The sequence below is a fragment of the Lontra canadensis genome, unplaced genomic scaffold (genome assembly GCF_010015895.1).
Source record: "Lontra canadensis isolate GAN:19392208 unplaced genomic scaffold, GSC_riverotter_1.0 scaffold24, whole genome shotgun sequence".
Lineage (NCBI taxonomy): Eukaryota > Metazoa > Chordata > Mammalia > Carnivora > Mustelidae > Lontra > Lontra canadensis.
In genome coordinates, this window is record NW_022631018.1 from 461425 (window position 1) to 478408 (window position 16984).

The 16984-nt window shown below is 36.0% G+C and overlaps 1 protein-coding gene across 3 annotated transcripts in view; it reads left to right on the forward strand.

Annotated features, from left to right (window-relative positions):
• RALGPS2 (Ral GEF with PH domain and SH3 binding motif 2) overlaps positions 1-16984 on the forward strand; it is a 153825-nt gene that overhangs the window by 71673 nt on the left and 65168 nt on the right. For all 3 annotated transcript variants that reach the window (XM_032862575.1, XM_032862577.1, XM_032862578.1), the window contains one exon: positions 7995-8121. In XM_032862575.1, the coding sequence (XP_032718466.1) occupies positions 7995-8121 (127 nt within the window). The remainder of the gene's footprint in view (positions 1-7994; positions 8122-16984) is intronic.

Sequence of the window (16984 nt, forward strand, 5' to 3'; positions counted from 1 at the left end):
CTGGAGTGGAGCAGGAACAGTTTATCCATTTTAACAGGAGAGAAGGGGATGCATTTGGTGACAGATGCAGGTAAGTTGGTAGCTGTGGTGGTGAGATTCTAGAAATTCCTCTGATACTTGTTTCTTAAGACATGTAAAGCAGAGTCACTGATTGAGAGTGATGGGGGAGAGGTGTTAGAGGTTTGAAGAAAGAACAGATGAAAGTCATCTTATTAGAAGAGTGTGAGAATGAATTAACTAGGGAAATAGGGTAGGTTTGGTATGGTAGGCCTTATGATTGAGATTTTTGGTCATAAATTAAAGGTGAAACCAGTCAGCGAAGTCATGTATGCTCCAGTCAGGTCCAGGTGTTCAGCATTAAGTCTGGAATAGTGATGAGAATTGTATTTAACCAGTGTTGGAATTTTTCAAGGATTGTTTGTTCCATATTGGGGTCAGGGATAGCACAAGAGAGAAAGTGGGTAAATGTACAAAGTTGTTTTAGTAAGGTAAGGAATTTAAACCCAGTAAAAGAGAGAAGGAGGAGTGAAAAAGTAGCATTGGTAACTGGATTGGAAAGTCTGGTGCAGTCCGTTCTTTTTGGATTCAGGATAACCAAGGGAGTAGAGACTGAGAGTGGTAGAAGGTAGGATCATTGAAGGGAAGTGAAGTCAAGGAACTGAGATACCATGTAGTAAGAGTGTCATCTGTGTGAAAATTATAGTCACCAAAATATGAAAATCATGGTGGTTCGTAGACTCTTTCTCCAACTACTAACACCTTTAAGATACAATGGGGAAAATGACTAGTAGCTCTTTTGATGACAGAAACATAAGTGTTATAATCTAATGCTCTCCGTCCAGTATGGTAGCCACTAGCCACATGTGGGTATTTAGATCATTAAAATTAAATTTAAATTTAGTTCCTCATTCATACTAGCCATGTTGCCAGTACTCAGTAGTCATGTGGCTGGTGGCCATTGTTATTGGGCAGCACAGAGATCGTTTACATCACAAAATTTGATCAGACAGCACTGATCTAGTGCTTGAACTTAGTAGAAGCTGGAGGATGTTGGGAAAAAATTGTGAAGAGCAAGGAGCCAGGATTGCACCCAAATCAAATCTAGGCTTATGTTACAAAAGAAGGAAGAGTGCTTAAAGAAAAGGTTAAGAATGGAGCTTTTGCAGAGGATGGACCGTGAGACCCAGAAGGTACAGTTGGAAAGGTGTAAATGGCCTAAACATCCATCAGCAGATGAATGGATATACACAATGCATACACATAGAATGGGATATTATTTAGCATTAAAAAGGAATGGAATTGTGACATGTCACACCATGGATGAATCTTAAAGACATTACACTAAGAGAAATTAGCCAGACATAAAAGGACAGATACTGTCTGATTCTGTATATACCAGGTACCAAGAATAGTCAGATTCATAGAGACAGAATGTAGAAGATGGTTGCTAGGGGCCCAAAGGAGGAAGGAATGGGAGTTACTGTCCAGTGGGTGTGGAATTTCAGTTTGGGAAGATAAAAAGAGTTCTGACCATGCATGGTTGGTGGTGATGGTTGGTTGATAAGATGAATGTACTTAATGCCATTAAAGTGTACACTTGAAAATGGTTAAAATGGTGAATGTTATGTATATTTTACCACAATTAAAAAAGTAGTTTATTACAGTGACTGAATATACAAACAGTACACAAAACCAGTTGTATTTGAAACAATTTGAAAATATCACTTGAAAGGACACCTTTTACAGTATCAGTAAAAGAAACACCATAGCAAACAATATATGGGATAATATATGCAAGACGTTTTTTCAAATAGCGATCTCAGAATAATTCGCCTTTGGTTTAAATCTGACCAAGTATAGTCCATGGAACATTGCTCAGTCATCCCCAGAGTGGTCGGTCCAGAGTAGACCATGACAGGTGATCTAGCTGATTAGCTTCTTCCTTACAGGTTTGTTTTTCTAAGGCTGAGGGCTGGGTTCTTTTTCTTTGCCATGTATTTATAATATCAGCCCTTAAATATATGTAAGACGTATATGCAGAAAACTATAAAACTTCACCAGAAGTCATTAAAGAAGAACTAAGTAGATGGAACAATTTCCTTAGTCATGGATAGGAAATCTTAAAGATGCCAGTTTTCCCCAAATGTATGTAGAGACACATGAACCCTGAATCAAAGTCCCCTTCTGGGACAAGATTGCTTATAAAATTTACATGGAAATGTAAAGGGTCAGGATAGCCAACTTATTTCTGAAGGAGAAAATGGGGTTGAAGACTTTGACAGAGCCCTAATAGATATCAAGATATATTGTATTATTTCGATAATGTACATTTAGTGCAGGTGTAGACATGTCAACCAGTGGAACAGAAGAAAGAACCCCAAAATAGATGATTGCTTTTATAGAACTCTGATACATGATAGTGGTGGCATTATAAATCAGTGGAGAAATGAGGGTCTGTTTATTAATTGGAGCCAGGAAATTGATTATCAGTTTGGGGAAAAAATTAAAGTCTTTGTTAGATGAATTAAAGACTTACATGTGGAATGAAAAACCTGGAAGCTTTCATAAGAGAAAAATAGCTTAATATCTCCCTGGCTTGGTATGAATAGATTCTAACTTGGAATCTGTAAAGGTATTTCAGATAAGATACAAAAACCTCAAACAGTGAAAGAAAAGATGAAAAATTTTTACCACATTAAAGGAAGAATTTCTGTTCATCAAAGGATATTTTAAAGAAAACTGAAAAGAAGCCCCAGAATGAGGGAAAATAATGTGAAGCAGTTGTAACTGATCAAGAATTTATATCCGGAATATATATATATAAAGAAATCTCTTAAAAAGCAAAAGAAAAAAAAAAGAAAAGCAGAAAATGATAGTACTTCAGAGAAGAAGATATATATAGGGAAGCGGTGAAAATGAGTGAACTACAGCCACACGTAACATTACTGGTGGAACTTCAGTGTCAGAACATTGAATGAATAAATCCAAAGATTAAAAATAGCATGATATTGTTCAGTCAAAAATAAAATTTAAGAGAATGATAGGCAAAATTTAGGAAGGAGATTATTGGATACTTAGAGTTAAGGGGAGCGCCTGGGTGGCTCCGTTGGGTGAGCATCTGCCTTTGGCTCAGGTTGTGATCTCGAGGTCCTGATTGAGCCCCACGTGGGTTTCTCCCTACCCCTGCTTGTGCTCTCTCTCAATAAAAAAAAATCTTTAAAAAAAAAGTCAAGGGATTTAGATATGGAAGGAGCACATATGTAGATGTGTTATTGGTGTATGGTTCTTAGGAAAATTGATGCGTATGTGTTTGTTAGGAAATTTAAGAATAAATCAATTTAACAGGAAAGCCGTATCAGAGAATAATGATAATTGAGTGTCATGAACAAAAGATTATAATTAACCTGCATCCACGGTTCAAGATAAGTTGTTTATGCAAATGAACACATTTGTACGTATTGTATGGGGATACAAATCAAGGTGATGAGGGGTGATCTGGGAATCTTACATTTTTTATGGTAACTGACATGAATAGAGGTTCATGCAGATTTTCCCAAAGTAGATTCTTTTTTTTTTTTTTAAAGTATAAGTCAAAACCCTACCCCTAAATGTGATGGTATTAGGAGGTGGGATTTTTTTTTTTAATTTCTTTATTTATTTGACAGAGAAATCACAAGCAGAGAAAATCAGAGAGGCAGGCAGAGAGAGAAGGGGAAGCAGGCTCACCACTGAGCAGAGAGCCCGATGTGGGGCTCCATCCCAGGACCCTGGGATCATGACCTGTGCCAAAGGCAGAGGCTTTAACCTACTGAGCCACCCAGGCGCCCCCCAAAGTAGATTCTTATGGTAACATGGTGTAGAGATCTGGCCCAGAACATGTGGAGTTCCCACAGTCATGCATGAGTGAACATGTGAAGAGCTTTGCCCCTGGTTGTCATGCTCTTTGCCAGAGGAAGAGTATAGTACCTAAAACATGCAGTTGTGAACCACTTTGTTTTCCCCTTTTTTGGTGGGAAGAGTATAGTGAAGTAACATCGTAGGGATAACATTAGGAACATCAGAAAAAGATTTGAAAAGCAGAAAAAAAATCAGGACTTCGTAGATACAGCTTTGGGGGCATTGGACAAGTTTCTGGGATATCATCGGAAATACCTTATTTTAACATCTAATTAATTCTTTGGTCCATGCTCTTCCTATAAATAGCCTTCCTGAAAGAAGGCTCTGTGGTCCCACACCAGATTGAATCCTTTTAATCTGGCTATCGATTATTAGGAAAATTCCAAATATAAGTTATTTTTATATGTATTATTTTAAGAGTTTATTGATTTGAGAAAAAAGATTTTATTTATTTGAGAGAGAGAGCATGAGCGGGGGGGAGGGGCAGAGGGGGAAGGAAAAGCAGACTCCCCACTGAGCAGGGAGCTGGATGCAGGGCTTCATCCCTGGACCTTATGACCTGAGCCGAAGGCAGATGCTTAACCAACTGAGCCACCTAGGTGCCCCCTTTTTATACATACTAGACCATGTAGTTCTTCACCAGAGTTCTGTGTTTCAGATGTGGCAAAATCAGTGGTGTTTTTCCTGATACTGTACCAAAGTTTTGGAGTGCTTGATTTAAGAAAAAAGGAACAGGTTTACTGTTACCCTGCCACATCACATCACCGTATTTTCCATATCCAAATACTCTGTTAGGTGAGAGAAAAGGGATGGTTGGATTCCAGGTAACAGCAGAGATTTGTGCCTGATCTTGAAAATGCTAATACAGTATGTTGAAGCTGGGCCAAGCAAAAGATTATGCAACTGCTGTTTTAGACCATGGGCTATCTATCTAAAATATGAAAACAAAAGACTCCTTAAAATATTTTGTTTTGAAGAAGGAGGAATACTGCTCAGATATATTTCTGGTAGAGATTATCTGAAAATAATCTGCATCTTGGAGCCCATGAAAAAATAAATTCCAATGTGAATCCCAGTTGTACTCTTTGTAATACTCTATATAAAGAGAAGTGCATTTGGCATCAGAATTGTCTTTATCTCCAGAACCAGACTGAGACACTGAAAAACAGGATGTCTTTGTGGGTGGATGACTGAGAGAGTATTAGTATGTTCTGCTTCTTGCTAATCCTGTGATCAGCTTTGAATCTCTGTCTCCTTATCTCTAAATTAATCTTCAGATTTTCTGTTCTCCTCATAGAATTAGATGAGCATTTTATAGGTGGACATATTTCCTAACCTAAAAAATAACATTTTATGACATAAAGTGGAGTTTATTACATCACAATGAAGTAGAAACTTCATATATTTAAAGAAAAAAATACTTTTTTCCAGAGTCTTTGAAATACTTAAAAACATACTTTCTGAATTTTTTCATTAATATTTTCAAAATACCCTTTCTTAACTCAAGGATAATTAACATACAGTGTTAACATTAAATATGTTTCAGATGTACAATATAATGACTCGCACTTCTGTACATTCCTCAGTGCTCTTCAGGATAACTGTTCTCTTCATTCCTTCTGTTTGACCCATCTGTTTCCCCTCTAGCAACCTCTAGTTTGTTCTCTATATTGAAGAGTCTGGTTTTGGTTTTTTAGGGTTTTTGTTTGTTTGTTTTGGTCTCTTTTTTCCTTTATTTGTTTAGTTTCTTAAATTCCACACGTGAGTGAAATCATATGATACTTTGTCTTTCTCTTATTTGATTTATTTCACTTAGCATTATACTCTCTGGGTCCATCCATGTTGTTGCAGATGATAAGAACTCATTTATATGTATATACACACCACATCTTCTTTATCCATTCATCTGTCGAACTTTGGGTTGCTTCCATATTCAACTACTGTAAATAATGCTGCAATAAACATGTTTAAGGAGTACATATATCTTTTCAAATTATTTTTTTCATTTTCATTGGTTTAATGCCCAGTAGTGGAATTACTGGATCATATGATAATTTGATTGTTAATATTTTGAGGAACTTTCATACCATGTTCCACAGTGGCTGCACCAATTTACATTCCCACCAATAGTGCATGAGGATTCCTTTTTCTCCACAACCTTGCCAACACAAAATACCAATAGCATCTTTAACAGAACTAGAACTAATAGTCCTTAAATTTGTATAGAACCACAAAAGACCCCAAACAGTCAAAGCATTCTTGAAAAAGAAGAACAAAGCTGGAGGCATCACTATCCCAGATTTCAAGATACACTACAAAGCTGTAGTAATCAAAACAGTATGTTATGGCACAAAAATAGGCAGATAGATAATGGAACAGAAGAGTCCAGAAATAAGCCTGTGTTCTGTGGTCAATTAATCTATGACAGAGGAGGCAAGAATGTACAGTGGGGAAAAAGATAATCTCTTCAACAACTGGTATTGGGAAAACTGGACAGCTACGTGCAAAAGAATGAAATTGTACCACTTTCTTACACCATACACAAAAATAAAGTTAATTAAATGTGAGACGTGAAACCATAAAATTCCTAGAAGAAAATATAGGCAGTTATTTCTTTTGCATCAGCTGTAGGAATACTTTTCTAGATATGTCTCCTTGGCAAGGGAAACAAATACAAAATTAAATTTTTTGGACTACACCAAAATAAAAGGTTTCTATACGTCATCAAAATAAAAAGTCTATTGAATGGGAGAATATATTTATAAATTATATATCTAAGGAGTTAATATCCAAAATATATAAAGAACTTACACAACTCAACACCCAAAAAAAGTCAAATTTGAAAATGGGCAGAGGACCTGAATAGAACTTTTTCCAAAGAAGACATGCAGATGACCAACATGAAGAGGTGCTCAACATCACTGTTCATCGGGGAAATGCAAATTAAAACCACAGTGAGGTATCACTTTACACCTGTCAGAATGGCTAAAATCAAAAACACAAATAACAAGTAGTTAATACTGTTTTGGGTAATTGACCTTCTGTTTTATTCCCCTAGATTGTCTCCATTTTCCTCAAAGGACACTCACTGCAAATCTACCCCCATAAGCTTCCTAAAACTGTGCAGTTGATTGTTCATCAACTGTGTGAGGTAGCGCTGATCAGCAGGATCAAAGAAAAAGTGTCTTGTTAAAAATCCAAAAGTGTGAATCACAGTTTTATGGTTATTGTTAGGACTAGTGAAGAAAGATTGTTACTGAAACCACAAAATTCAGTATTTATCTCTTAATGATTATGCAAGAATGATCTTTATCTTTGAAGAGGCAAGGGACAGTGTATTAAAGTATTTGGACATTTGAGCTGGATATGAATATGTAATTATTTTAACTTAGGAAAGTGATCAACAAAATCGTTCAACCATTTAAAATAGTGAAGGGTGCCTGGGTGACTCAGTTGGTTAAGCGTCTGCCTGCAGCTCCGGTTATGTTCCTGGGGTCTTGGGATCGAGCCCTGCATGGCATCAGGCTCCTTGCTCAGCAGGGAGCCTGCTTCTCCCTCTGCCTGCTGCTCCCCCTGCTTGTGCTCTCCTCTCTCTCTGTCAAATAAATAAATAAAATCTTAAAAAATTAAAGAATAAAATAGTGAAGATGAGAAATAATGTAATTTACTACTTAATGATTTTGTGTACATACAAGGATATTATTTTTAAATAGTGGATTTGGTCCCCCCCCCTTTTTTTAAGATTTACTTATTTATTTTGAGATGGAGAGCACGAGTGGGAAGAGCACAGGGATAGGAAGAGAAAAATCCCCAGCAGACTGCACTGAGCACAGAGCCCGATGCAGGGCTTGATCTCATGGTGCTGAGATCATGATCTGAGCTAAAATCTAAGAGCTGGTCACTTGACTGACTACACCACCCAGGCACCTCTCGGTTTATAATAGACATGTCTGATTTTGTTTTATTTATACACTACCAGAGTATAATTGAAGGTGGTATAACTCTGAAATTTAAATTTATAGTAAATACAGCTTCAGTTATTTAATATAATAAAATGGAATTTGGGAATAACTTAGACTTTTCTGTTTGTTTTTTAGTTACTAAGTCGAAAAGACAAAACTACCTTTGAAAAATTAGAATATGTAATGAGTAAAGAAGATAATTACAAAAGACTAAGAGACTATATAAGTAGCTTAAAGATGACGCCTTGCATTCCCTATTTAGGTGAGTAATATCACTGTGTGTTCATTATGCCCAGTTGTTCTGTCTTGATTAATCAGTAATTTATATAAAATCCAAGGTACTTTAAAAATGTATGTATATCCTTTAAAGAAATTACTGCAAGATTGTTAAGTTAAAAAAAATTGACTTAAGAAATATGTTACCTTGTTACCTGGGATGTATTTTCATATTAAATTAGCTTTTGCCCTTAAGGTTTTTCGTAGTATCATTTTTTCGTAAAGATGGACCGTGGGGAAAAAAAAATAAAAAATAAAGATGGACCATGGAAAACTAATACATTTTAGCTCTTTTCGTAACGCTTTTAAAGAATGAAAGTGTGCAATGAAGTTTAATGCCGCAAAAACATTTAACATTAAAGAAATTTATCAAAAGATTTATTGAATTTATTTTCAATATCATGAATATATATAGTTATTATATGTATATAGTTGGCAGATCTCTTAGGGTAAATTGTGAAAAGCAGTCTTAGTGAATGTTGGTATTGTTTTTCCTGGGGAATAAGTTATTTAGCTGTGAAAATTTAGCTAGGTGCTGAGACAACCAAGTATGTATTTTATATATCATTTCACTAAGAATTTATTTCTTTATGTATATTTTACAGTGTTTATAAATTCCAGGAAGTATTTAACCAATAATATTACAAGATTATTTTCAACAAAAAAGGAATAATGCTTTGTTTTCTGTTTCAATGAAAAGAAGTCTCAAACTGCCCATTTTAAAAAGTATATTTAAATTTAAATACAGAAAATACTCTATGTGATAAGATGCTTAGCATATATTAAGACAAATTGGTTTGATCCTGTGCAGAGAGTAATCAAATGATAGAGTTGTTTCTTTCTAGTAACCTTTTTGTCCTCTGTCTCCATTGTCTTCATGTAATTACTCACACTGGGTTTCACAGTAATTATTTTTGAAAGTAATTGAAAATCCATTATTTATTTAAATGTCTCAGTGTTATCTTTGAACTCTTTATGATGCCCACGACTAGAAAACAAAGTAGAGACAGAGGCAATTGATAATACTCTCATTCAGCTGTAGTAGAGCATCAGTCTTAGTTTTTCAGAGAAAAGTAGAACTCACTAGAACCATGTAGGACATGATAGAATTCCAGTGAAAATGGGCAGTGTTGTGCATTCTTATTGAAGCAGAATATCCCAAGCATAGCATGGATAATGGCCACTACATACCAGAATACTATGCTGTTTCTTTGATCAACAGTACAGCGCTATAGGACACATGACTCTATCAGAGAGCTCTAAGCTAGACGTTAGGAGAAGACTTTCTGCATGTGCTTCGCTTTTCACCATGGCCTTGGTTGTGCCCGTTCTTGAAAATGTCATTGACAATAAGGAGGAATAGAAGATTTTTTAAAAATCATCAGTATCTTCTTACTCTGTAAGAACATAACTTAAAGAACATTAGACTGAGAATCAGCAGCCCTCAATTCCAAAATGACTTTTCTGTACTACTGACATTTCAAGTCATTGAATTGTCTTCTTTGAGCCTTGGTTCTCTTTACCTGGAAATAGCACATGAAGGACCAGAATCACGCTCCTCTTTAGGCTGGATGGGACCGTGGTGATTTCTTCTAATACACTTACTTTATAATTTAGAAAATTAAGGTCCATAAGGTGGAAGGCTTGGCTTATGGCCGTAAAACCAAGTTCCTGATTGATCTGTATTCTGAAGTCTTGATCTGTCATCTTTCCAACTGTCCCTCTTAAGTTCTCATTCCAAAATTGACTGATTCTATTATTTTATTTCTCATTGAAATGTTTTTCTCAAATTCTGCAGTTTGTATCTTTTAGAAAAGGAAATTAAGATTCTTTTTTGTTGAAAATGAGCAAATGAATATAAATCTTGGTGCCATGATGTCTAGGTCAGGAGTCTGCTTTACATTTTTCCACAGCAGAGACTTTGGTGTACAGGATTTGAAGTTGTCTGTGCACGTGCATACATTTTTGCCCTGTCATGCACATAGAGAGGAAAGAACGAGAAGGGAGCAAACCACCAGTGTGACTGGACTTTAGCGGGAACTGGGAAGGTTGTTGTCTTTTAGAGAGTATACTTATTTTCTCCCAGCCTTGGTACCGGCAACAAACACAGTGATTATTCCTGTGAGTTAAAGCTAATGAGGCATATATTGAGGTGCAGAGAAAAATTAGAACCATTATCTTGCCTGTATCTTCAGTTTGGTCTCCAGTGATTGACAACTCCTCTTTTCCATTTTCTGTGTTCTCATGCTCCAGACTCTTCTTCCCACCATTACCATGTAATTCTCCTTCGCTTTATACCTAAGCTATTAAGAAGTACCCTATTCCGGGGTGCCTGGGTGGCACAGTGGGTTAAACCTCTGCCTTCAGCTCAGGTCATGATCTGGGATTGAGCCCCGTGTCGGGCTCTCTGCTCAGTGGGGAGCCTGCTTCCCCCTCTCTGCCTACTTGTGATGTCTCTGTCAAATAAATAAATAAAATCTTCAAAAAAAAAAAAAAAGCACCCTATTCCTTTCTCTTTTTCTTGCTATTTTCTTTTGCTCAGTATGCTCTTATCTCCCTCTTTAGTCGTAGAGATGTTCCCAGTTGGGCCACCATTGATTTCCTAGTTGAAATGTTTGATAGGTATTTCTCAAGCCTCATATTAATTTTGTAAGGTTAATAGTAGATATTTATTTCTTGAAATTTTCCAGTAGTAGCAACCATTCTCTTGGTTTACCTTCTACATTTCTGGCTTTTGTTATATTGACTCCTATTTCTCGGTTTTTCTTAAATTTATTCTTCTAAGTCTCAGGCCACTGCTTTTATTTATGCTGTACTCCCTGGAGTGGTCTCATTGAGACTTCTGTAATTCACCCAGTGGCTCCCAAACCTAGCCTAGCAATTCTGGCACATCCAGCTGTCTAGCAATTATCAGTGCCTAGAAGCATCTTACATAATCAAATACCGACTGAATGAGGTCTCTATAGGTAACTAATTCGGTGTGTTTAGGAGTCATCCTTCCTCCTTCCTCTTTCCTCTAAACCTGTCTTATCTCCTCACTTAGTCTACCAGTGAGGTGGTGTGGCATTATATACCACTCCACTGCACTGAAAACCTGGGGGTCTTACTGGAATTCTTCTCTGTTTCTCGTGTTGCCTAATGATATGAGACTGATGTTTCTAAGAGTTATCCAAGAATTAGAAACCAAAAGGGGAAAAAAACAACAAGGAACTGAAGTTAAAATAGAGAACATACTCTTTAGCATCTACATAATTTTATGTGTTGGTAGTCTTCATGTGATGTTCATCCTTTTGCTAGTTTGTAAATAAACATCTGAGACTGTGAGATAATTGTGGAACATATGGCAATATAAACTTTTGGTAGATGGGAGAAAGGAAAACTTAATGTTTGTTAGGTAAGTTATTATGACTAAGTTTGTTTCCATCTTGAAAATAATCCTTTTAATGTAGAGACAGTTTGTGGTACAGCAGACCTTGAGATTAAATGTATTCCATTTTTCAAACCATACATGCTTTTTCTAAGAAAATATGAAACATTTTCAATTTATACAACTTTTTGACCGCTTGATTTAATATTTAGGCACCTGGTTTGTTTTTTCATTGCTCATCTTTAATACTGAAGTGTTTTAAAGAATGACGACTAAACAACAGCTTATATCTTGTTAATACTTGCTTTTTTCATATTTCATTCTAATTTAAAATTAATGACTGTGGTTTTTATATTTAAGTAGTCTTGTTTTCAGAATCCTTTCCTACTCTTAGGAAACTAGGCTTAGTGCAGTTGCCCAAATGTCAACATTTACAAGATGCTGTTGGATAGAACAGAACTTGCTCTAAAAGGACACCTGGGTGGCTCAGTCAGTTAAGCCTCTGCCCTTGGTTCAGGCCATGATCCCAGGGTCCTGGGATCGAGCCCCGCATTGGGTTCCCTACTCAGCGGGGAGACCTGCTTCTCCCTTTCCCTCTGCCTGCTGCTCCCCCTGCTTGTACACTCGCTTGCTCTCCCTCTCTCAAATAAATAAATAAATAAAATCTTAAGGGAAAATAAAAACTTGCCCTAAAGATGTTGGAAAGATGGTACTCATTATGCATACTGGTAGCTCCTACTTAACTATCCCTCCTCAGTATACAGAATTTGCATAATGCCACCCTTTATCTGTTATGTTGCAAAGGTTCTTATGGAAAGAGTGTATCAACAGAAACAATCTATAGTTCACAGAGAAAAGGTGAAGGCAAATCATGTTTGTTGATGAGAGGGGATCCAAACTTAATGATGTTGTTGCTTCGAAGCATTATGACCAAAACCAACCATTCTTAGAGAAGCTTTAAAAAGGAGGTGGCAGTTTATATGCTGAGAAAACTTAATTTTGATACTGCCAAATTTATCTACAATTCAATGTGGATTAGATTATGAGAAGTTAAAATATTTTCTTGGCTTTCAACTCATCATCCCTTGAAAAATTGTCTCTTCTGTTGGTTTGCATTCAAGGTAAAAATTAGTCAGCCTGGACAATATAGTGAAAACTTATTAGAATAAGGATGCAGTATTTCTGGAGAGGAATAGTTTGGCAAATCTCAAGGAAAAAATTGTTTTATATGAGAATTATTGCTTTAAATCTGAAAATTATTAACAGCACTCATTTGTTCTTGTCATTGGATAAAAATCTTAAGGGGCTTATTGAAGAATTTGGTGTGGGAAGTTTTGCTTTGCTGGAGAGAGAAAAATAGAATGTTGTGCAAAAATGAAAATTTTAGTTATATGAAACATAAATATTCTTTCGTGTGCATATCCTAGCCTCATTTCTACTTTATTCGTGTAGTTTGAGGAAAAGACAGTAGCTTAACAAGCTTAGGATGTTTTCTGGGAAAGAAAGCAAGCAGAAATAAAGCAATAGAAATAATTATGTGGTTAATTTATTGCTTTTGATCAAGTAGAAGCAAGGAAGGTTCTGTAAAATCTCCTACCTTTCTGTAGTACATCAGTATGTTGTTTAGATGCGTCTAGGTGTGACTCCTCTTACTCTTGTAAGAGTAATCATCACACACCCTTAATTTTTGATTTGTTTGATTTTCATAATAAACCTTTTTTTTTTTTTTGAGAAAAGAAAAGCTATCCTTATAATCTTCTGTAATGTAGTGTCCCCTCCGTTCTTGATTCTCAAAAGCACCATTTTATTTTCATTGTGTTTCATTCATCTTTCTCTCCTTTGGCAGTGTAAGTTCATATCTCTTGGTTCAAGGCTTTCTCTTTAGCATCTAGAACAAAAAGTATGCACTTAATTTATTGGTTGAATTAATGATCCCTTCGGGGCCCTTGTCATTGTTCTAGTAACTGTATTTGTTTTAAATACAAAAGATTTATTTATGAGGCAGTTTTGTTTATCAGCTTCCTACCCACCCCAGTTTTCTTTTAGTATATCGACCGGGCAACCAGTCTTTGCTCAGCAGTATGCGTGGTGCCATAAAATGAACTTTGTCCCTGCCCTTATGGAATTTAACATCTCTTTAATACCAGAGGCTTAGATTGACATCATTACCTTATGAAAAATCACTTCTCTGTTCTTTGTCGTGGAAGTAGTACATTTCATTGCCAGGCCTTGTTAGTGGTGTCCTCTTTTGCACCTAATGAAATGTTTAAAGAAAGCATGCCTAAACTTAGAATGATCTTCTGATTTTATCTGATCCTCTTTTATTTTTCAGTGGTTTTCACCTGCCTTGATCTCTTAGTACGATACAGTTCTTTATTTTACTTTATTTTTTTAAATTCTTTTTAAGATTTTATTTATTTACTTGTCTCAGAGAGAGAGAGAGCACAAGCAGGGCGAGTGGCTGTCAGGTGGAGAGGGAGAAGCAGGCTCCCCACTGAGCAAGGAGCCCAACGTGGGACTCCATCCCAGGATTGGGATCATAACCTGAGCCGAAGGCAGACACTTAACCGACTGAGCCATCCAGGCACCGTTCTATTTTAGTTGTAGAAATTTCTACTAACTTGTGTACAAATATTTTTCAAAAATACTAGGTTTTTATTCACATTTTTATTCAGATAATTTTTACAAAATCCAAAGCTGTTTGCAGCTCTGTGGAAATTAACGAGTTTTCCCCTTCTCCTTCTGTAGAGTTTTACTTGCTTAAATGTATAAAAGGCTCTAACACTGGGTCTCAAAAATGTCTAATGGTCAAAAAATGTCACTGGCTTTTGGTATTTTAAGACTTTGATTCCCTTTTTTCCTTTCTTTGATTTGATTTGTAGATCCTGTACACCATGGAGTACTTTACCTCCTCCTTCTCACTGGATATTATATTGTATTCTGAAACAGCAGTAAAGCATGTTCAGTCACTTTCTTTTGAATCCTGGGAATGAGCTCCAACCAAATGGCAGCTAGCCCCAGCTTTTTCTTCAGCCAAAATTACATCTGCATTTTCCATTACCTCACTTCCATGCTTTTTGCCCTCATTCTTTTTTATATATTTAAAATTCCTCTAACATTCTTTAATGGTAATTCTCTGAGGTTTACTTTAGATCACTTGAGAACTTGTGCTATAAAAAGGCTGGGGCTAGGGTTACATTAACTTCTTTACCCTGTTCATAGTCTTTCTTTAAGAGCTTTTATCTTAAAAATAAATAATGTGTAGCAGCTATACAGATCTACATTTTAATTGTAAGCAGAATCTGATTCCCCCAGTTCCAGCAGCTTTGCTGGTGGCATTTCTGGTTGTTGATGTTTCAGTAATTGCAGCAAAAACGTTTTACCATTTTTTTGAGCAAACCTTAATGGGAAAAGAATAATAAAAATCTTAGTAACTGACATTTATTTAGTACTTAATTTTGTGTGCCTGACTCTGTTTTACATAAATTATCTAATTAACAGTTTTATGAGGTAAGTGATACTATCATTATTCATATTTTACAAGCGAAGAAACAGAAGGGAGGTTAAACTGACTTGCTATAAAGATACACATTATAACTATTTCATTTATAGTTCAAAGAAAGTATTAGGGCATAGTACTAGTATTTTGGGAATTTGTATTGAAATTAAAATTTTGAGTTTGTCAGTCTTCCTATAATCATCTATAAAATTACAGCTTAATAACTATTAACCCCACTGATAAAATTAAGTGAACTTATTTTTAAATGGCTTTAGGGGATGGGGGGAAGGGACTTGGCATTGTAAGTACCATCATTCTTTTCTAACTTGGTTATCTTTCACAGACACTAAAAAGACTAAAATTTTGTTAAGCTATAATTTTAACTTACTATTAAGTATATAAAAATCATTAGTACAGGTTTATAAGTAATTTTGAACATTTTCATAATTTCAGAAGTTTTTATACACTTACTATATTATTACCAGTAGGAGTCCTAAGAAATAAAACACTAGAAGAATTGGCACTCTCAGGGCACCTGGGTGACTCAGTCGGTTAAGCGTCTGCCTTCAGCTCAAGTCATAATCCCAGGGTCCTGGGACGGAGCCCGATATCGGGCTACCCACTCAGCAGGGAGTTTGTTTCTCCCTCCCCCTGCTCATGCTTGTGCTTGCTTGCTGGCTGTCTCTGAAATAAATAAATAAAATTTAAAAAAAGAAAAAAAGTATTAGCACTCTTATGTCATGACTCATAGAGTCAGGTGAGCACTAGACTGAAAATTTGCTTGTTATTCTCTACCAGGCTTGGAGACTTGAGGATAAGTTTATTTGTAGATACCTACTGAATTTTAAGGCATTGTCTAATGTTAGCATTATTCAGAATTAGAAGTTTTTAAAGTCTGTGTCAGAGATGTCAAGTTTCCTAGACATTGATGGTATCTCCCATTGAGTACAGAATAGCATCTAAATAATTCTTAGGATAAGTTTCATTTCATTTGTTAAAAATAACTGAAGGGGTCGGGGGTGGGAGGTTAGGGGAGCTTGGTGGTGGGTATTATGGAGGGCACGTATTGCATGGAGCACTGGGTGTGGTGCATAAACAATGAATTCTGTTACACTGAAAAGTAAATACATAAATAAATAAATAAATAAATAATAAAAATAACTGAATCCTTTTGTAAACCAGCTCCAAGATTACAGTTCAGTCATATTGAAGGTCGAGCAACCATGTCTTTATTCCTAGATGACATGCAAAATAGCTAGCTATTGGACACAAGTGACCTATTTAATCTCAGAAGATCCTCATTTGGCTGAAATTCCTACCATGAATATCCATCCTTACCTTAGTTTTTCTTTATCTTTTCTTACAGTCTGGTTTCTTCACTAACTGCCCTAATAGCATGGCATAGCTCTGTTAGGTTTGCAAATGAAGATCATGGATCAAATAATTTTATGTCTGAAAACTTGGGTAGTATTTCTTTTTAACACATTTGTTGATCACCTGCTCTATGCAAGGCACCATGGTAAGTGTGGCAGAAAGTACATAGATGAATAGTAATAATCTGATAGCCAAAGTCTACGCAGTCTTTACATTTTACTATATATACTACCTCATTTGATTTTTGTAGTAACTACGTAAGCTAGGTACTGTTCATATCCTCATTTTATAGATAAGAAAGTGGAGTATAAAAAGCATCCGAGGTAGCATGGCTAGGAAATTGATAGAATTAGGCTACAAATCCAAGCAGTACTGACTTTAGAACCTACCCTTAGCTGTCATACAACTCTGGTGCTTATTTTCTGATCTCCAGGAACTGCAGAACTGAGCTATATCATGTCTGCAAAAGAGAACAGAGTGGGCCTAGTGGCCAAGACAGTTCAGCATTTAGCCCAGTTTTCTAGTTTGTATGTGGACTTCACATCATTCTAGTTTAAGTAATATTATATTCCTTTTCTGTGAAAATTCTGTAAGGCTTGCCTTTGATCC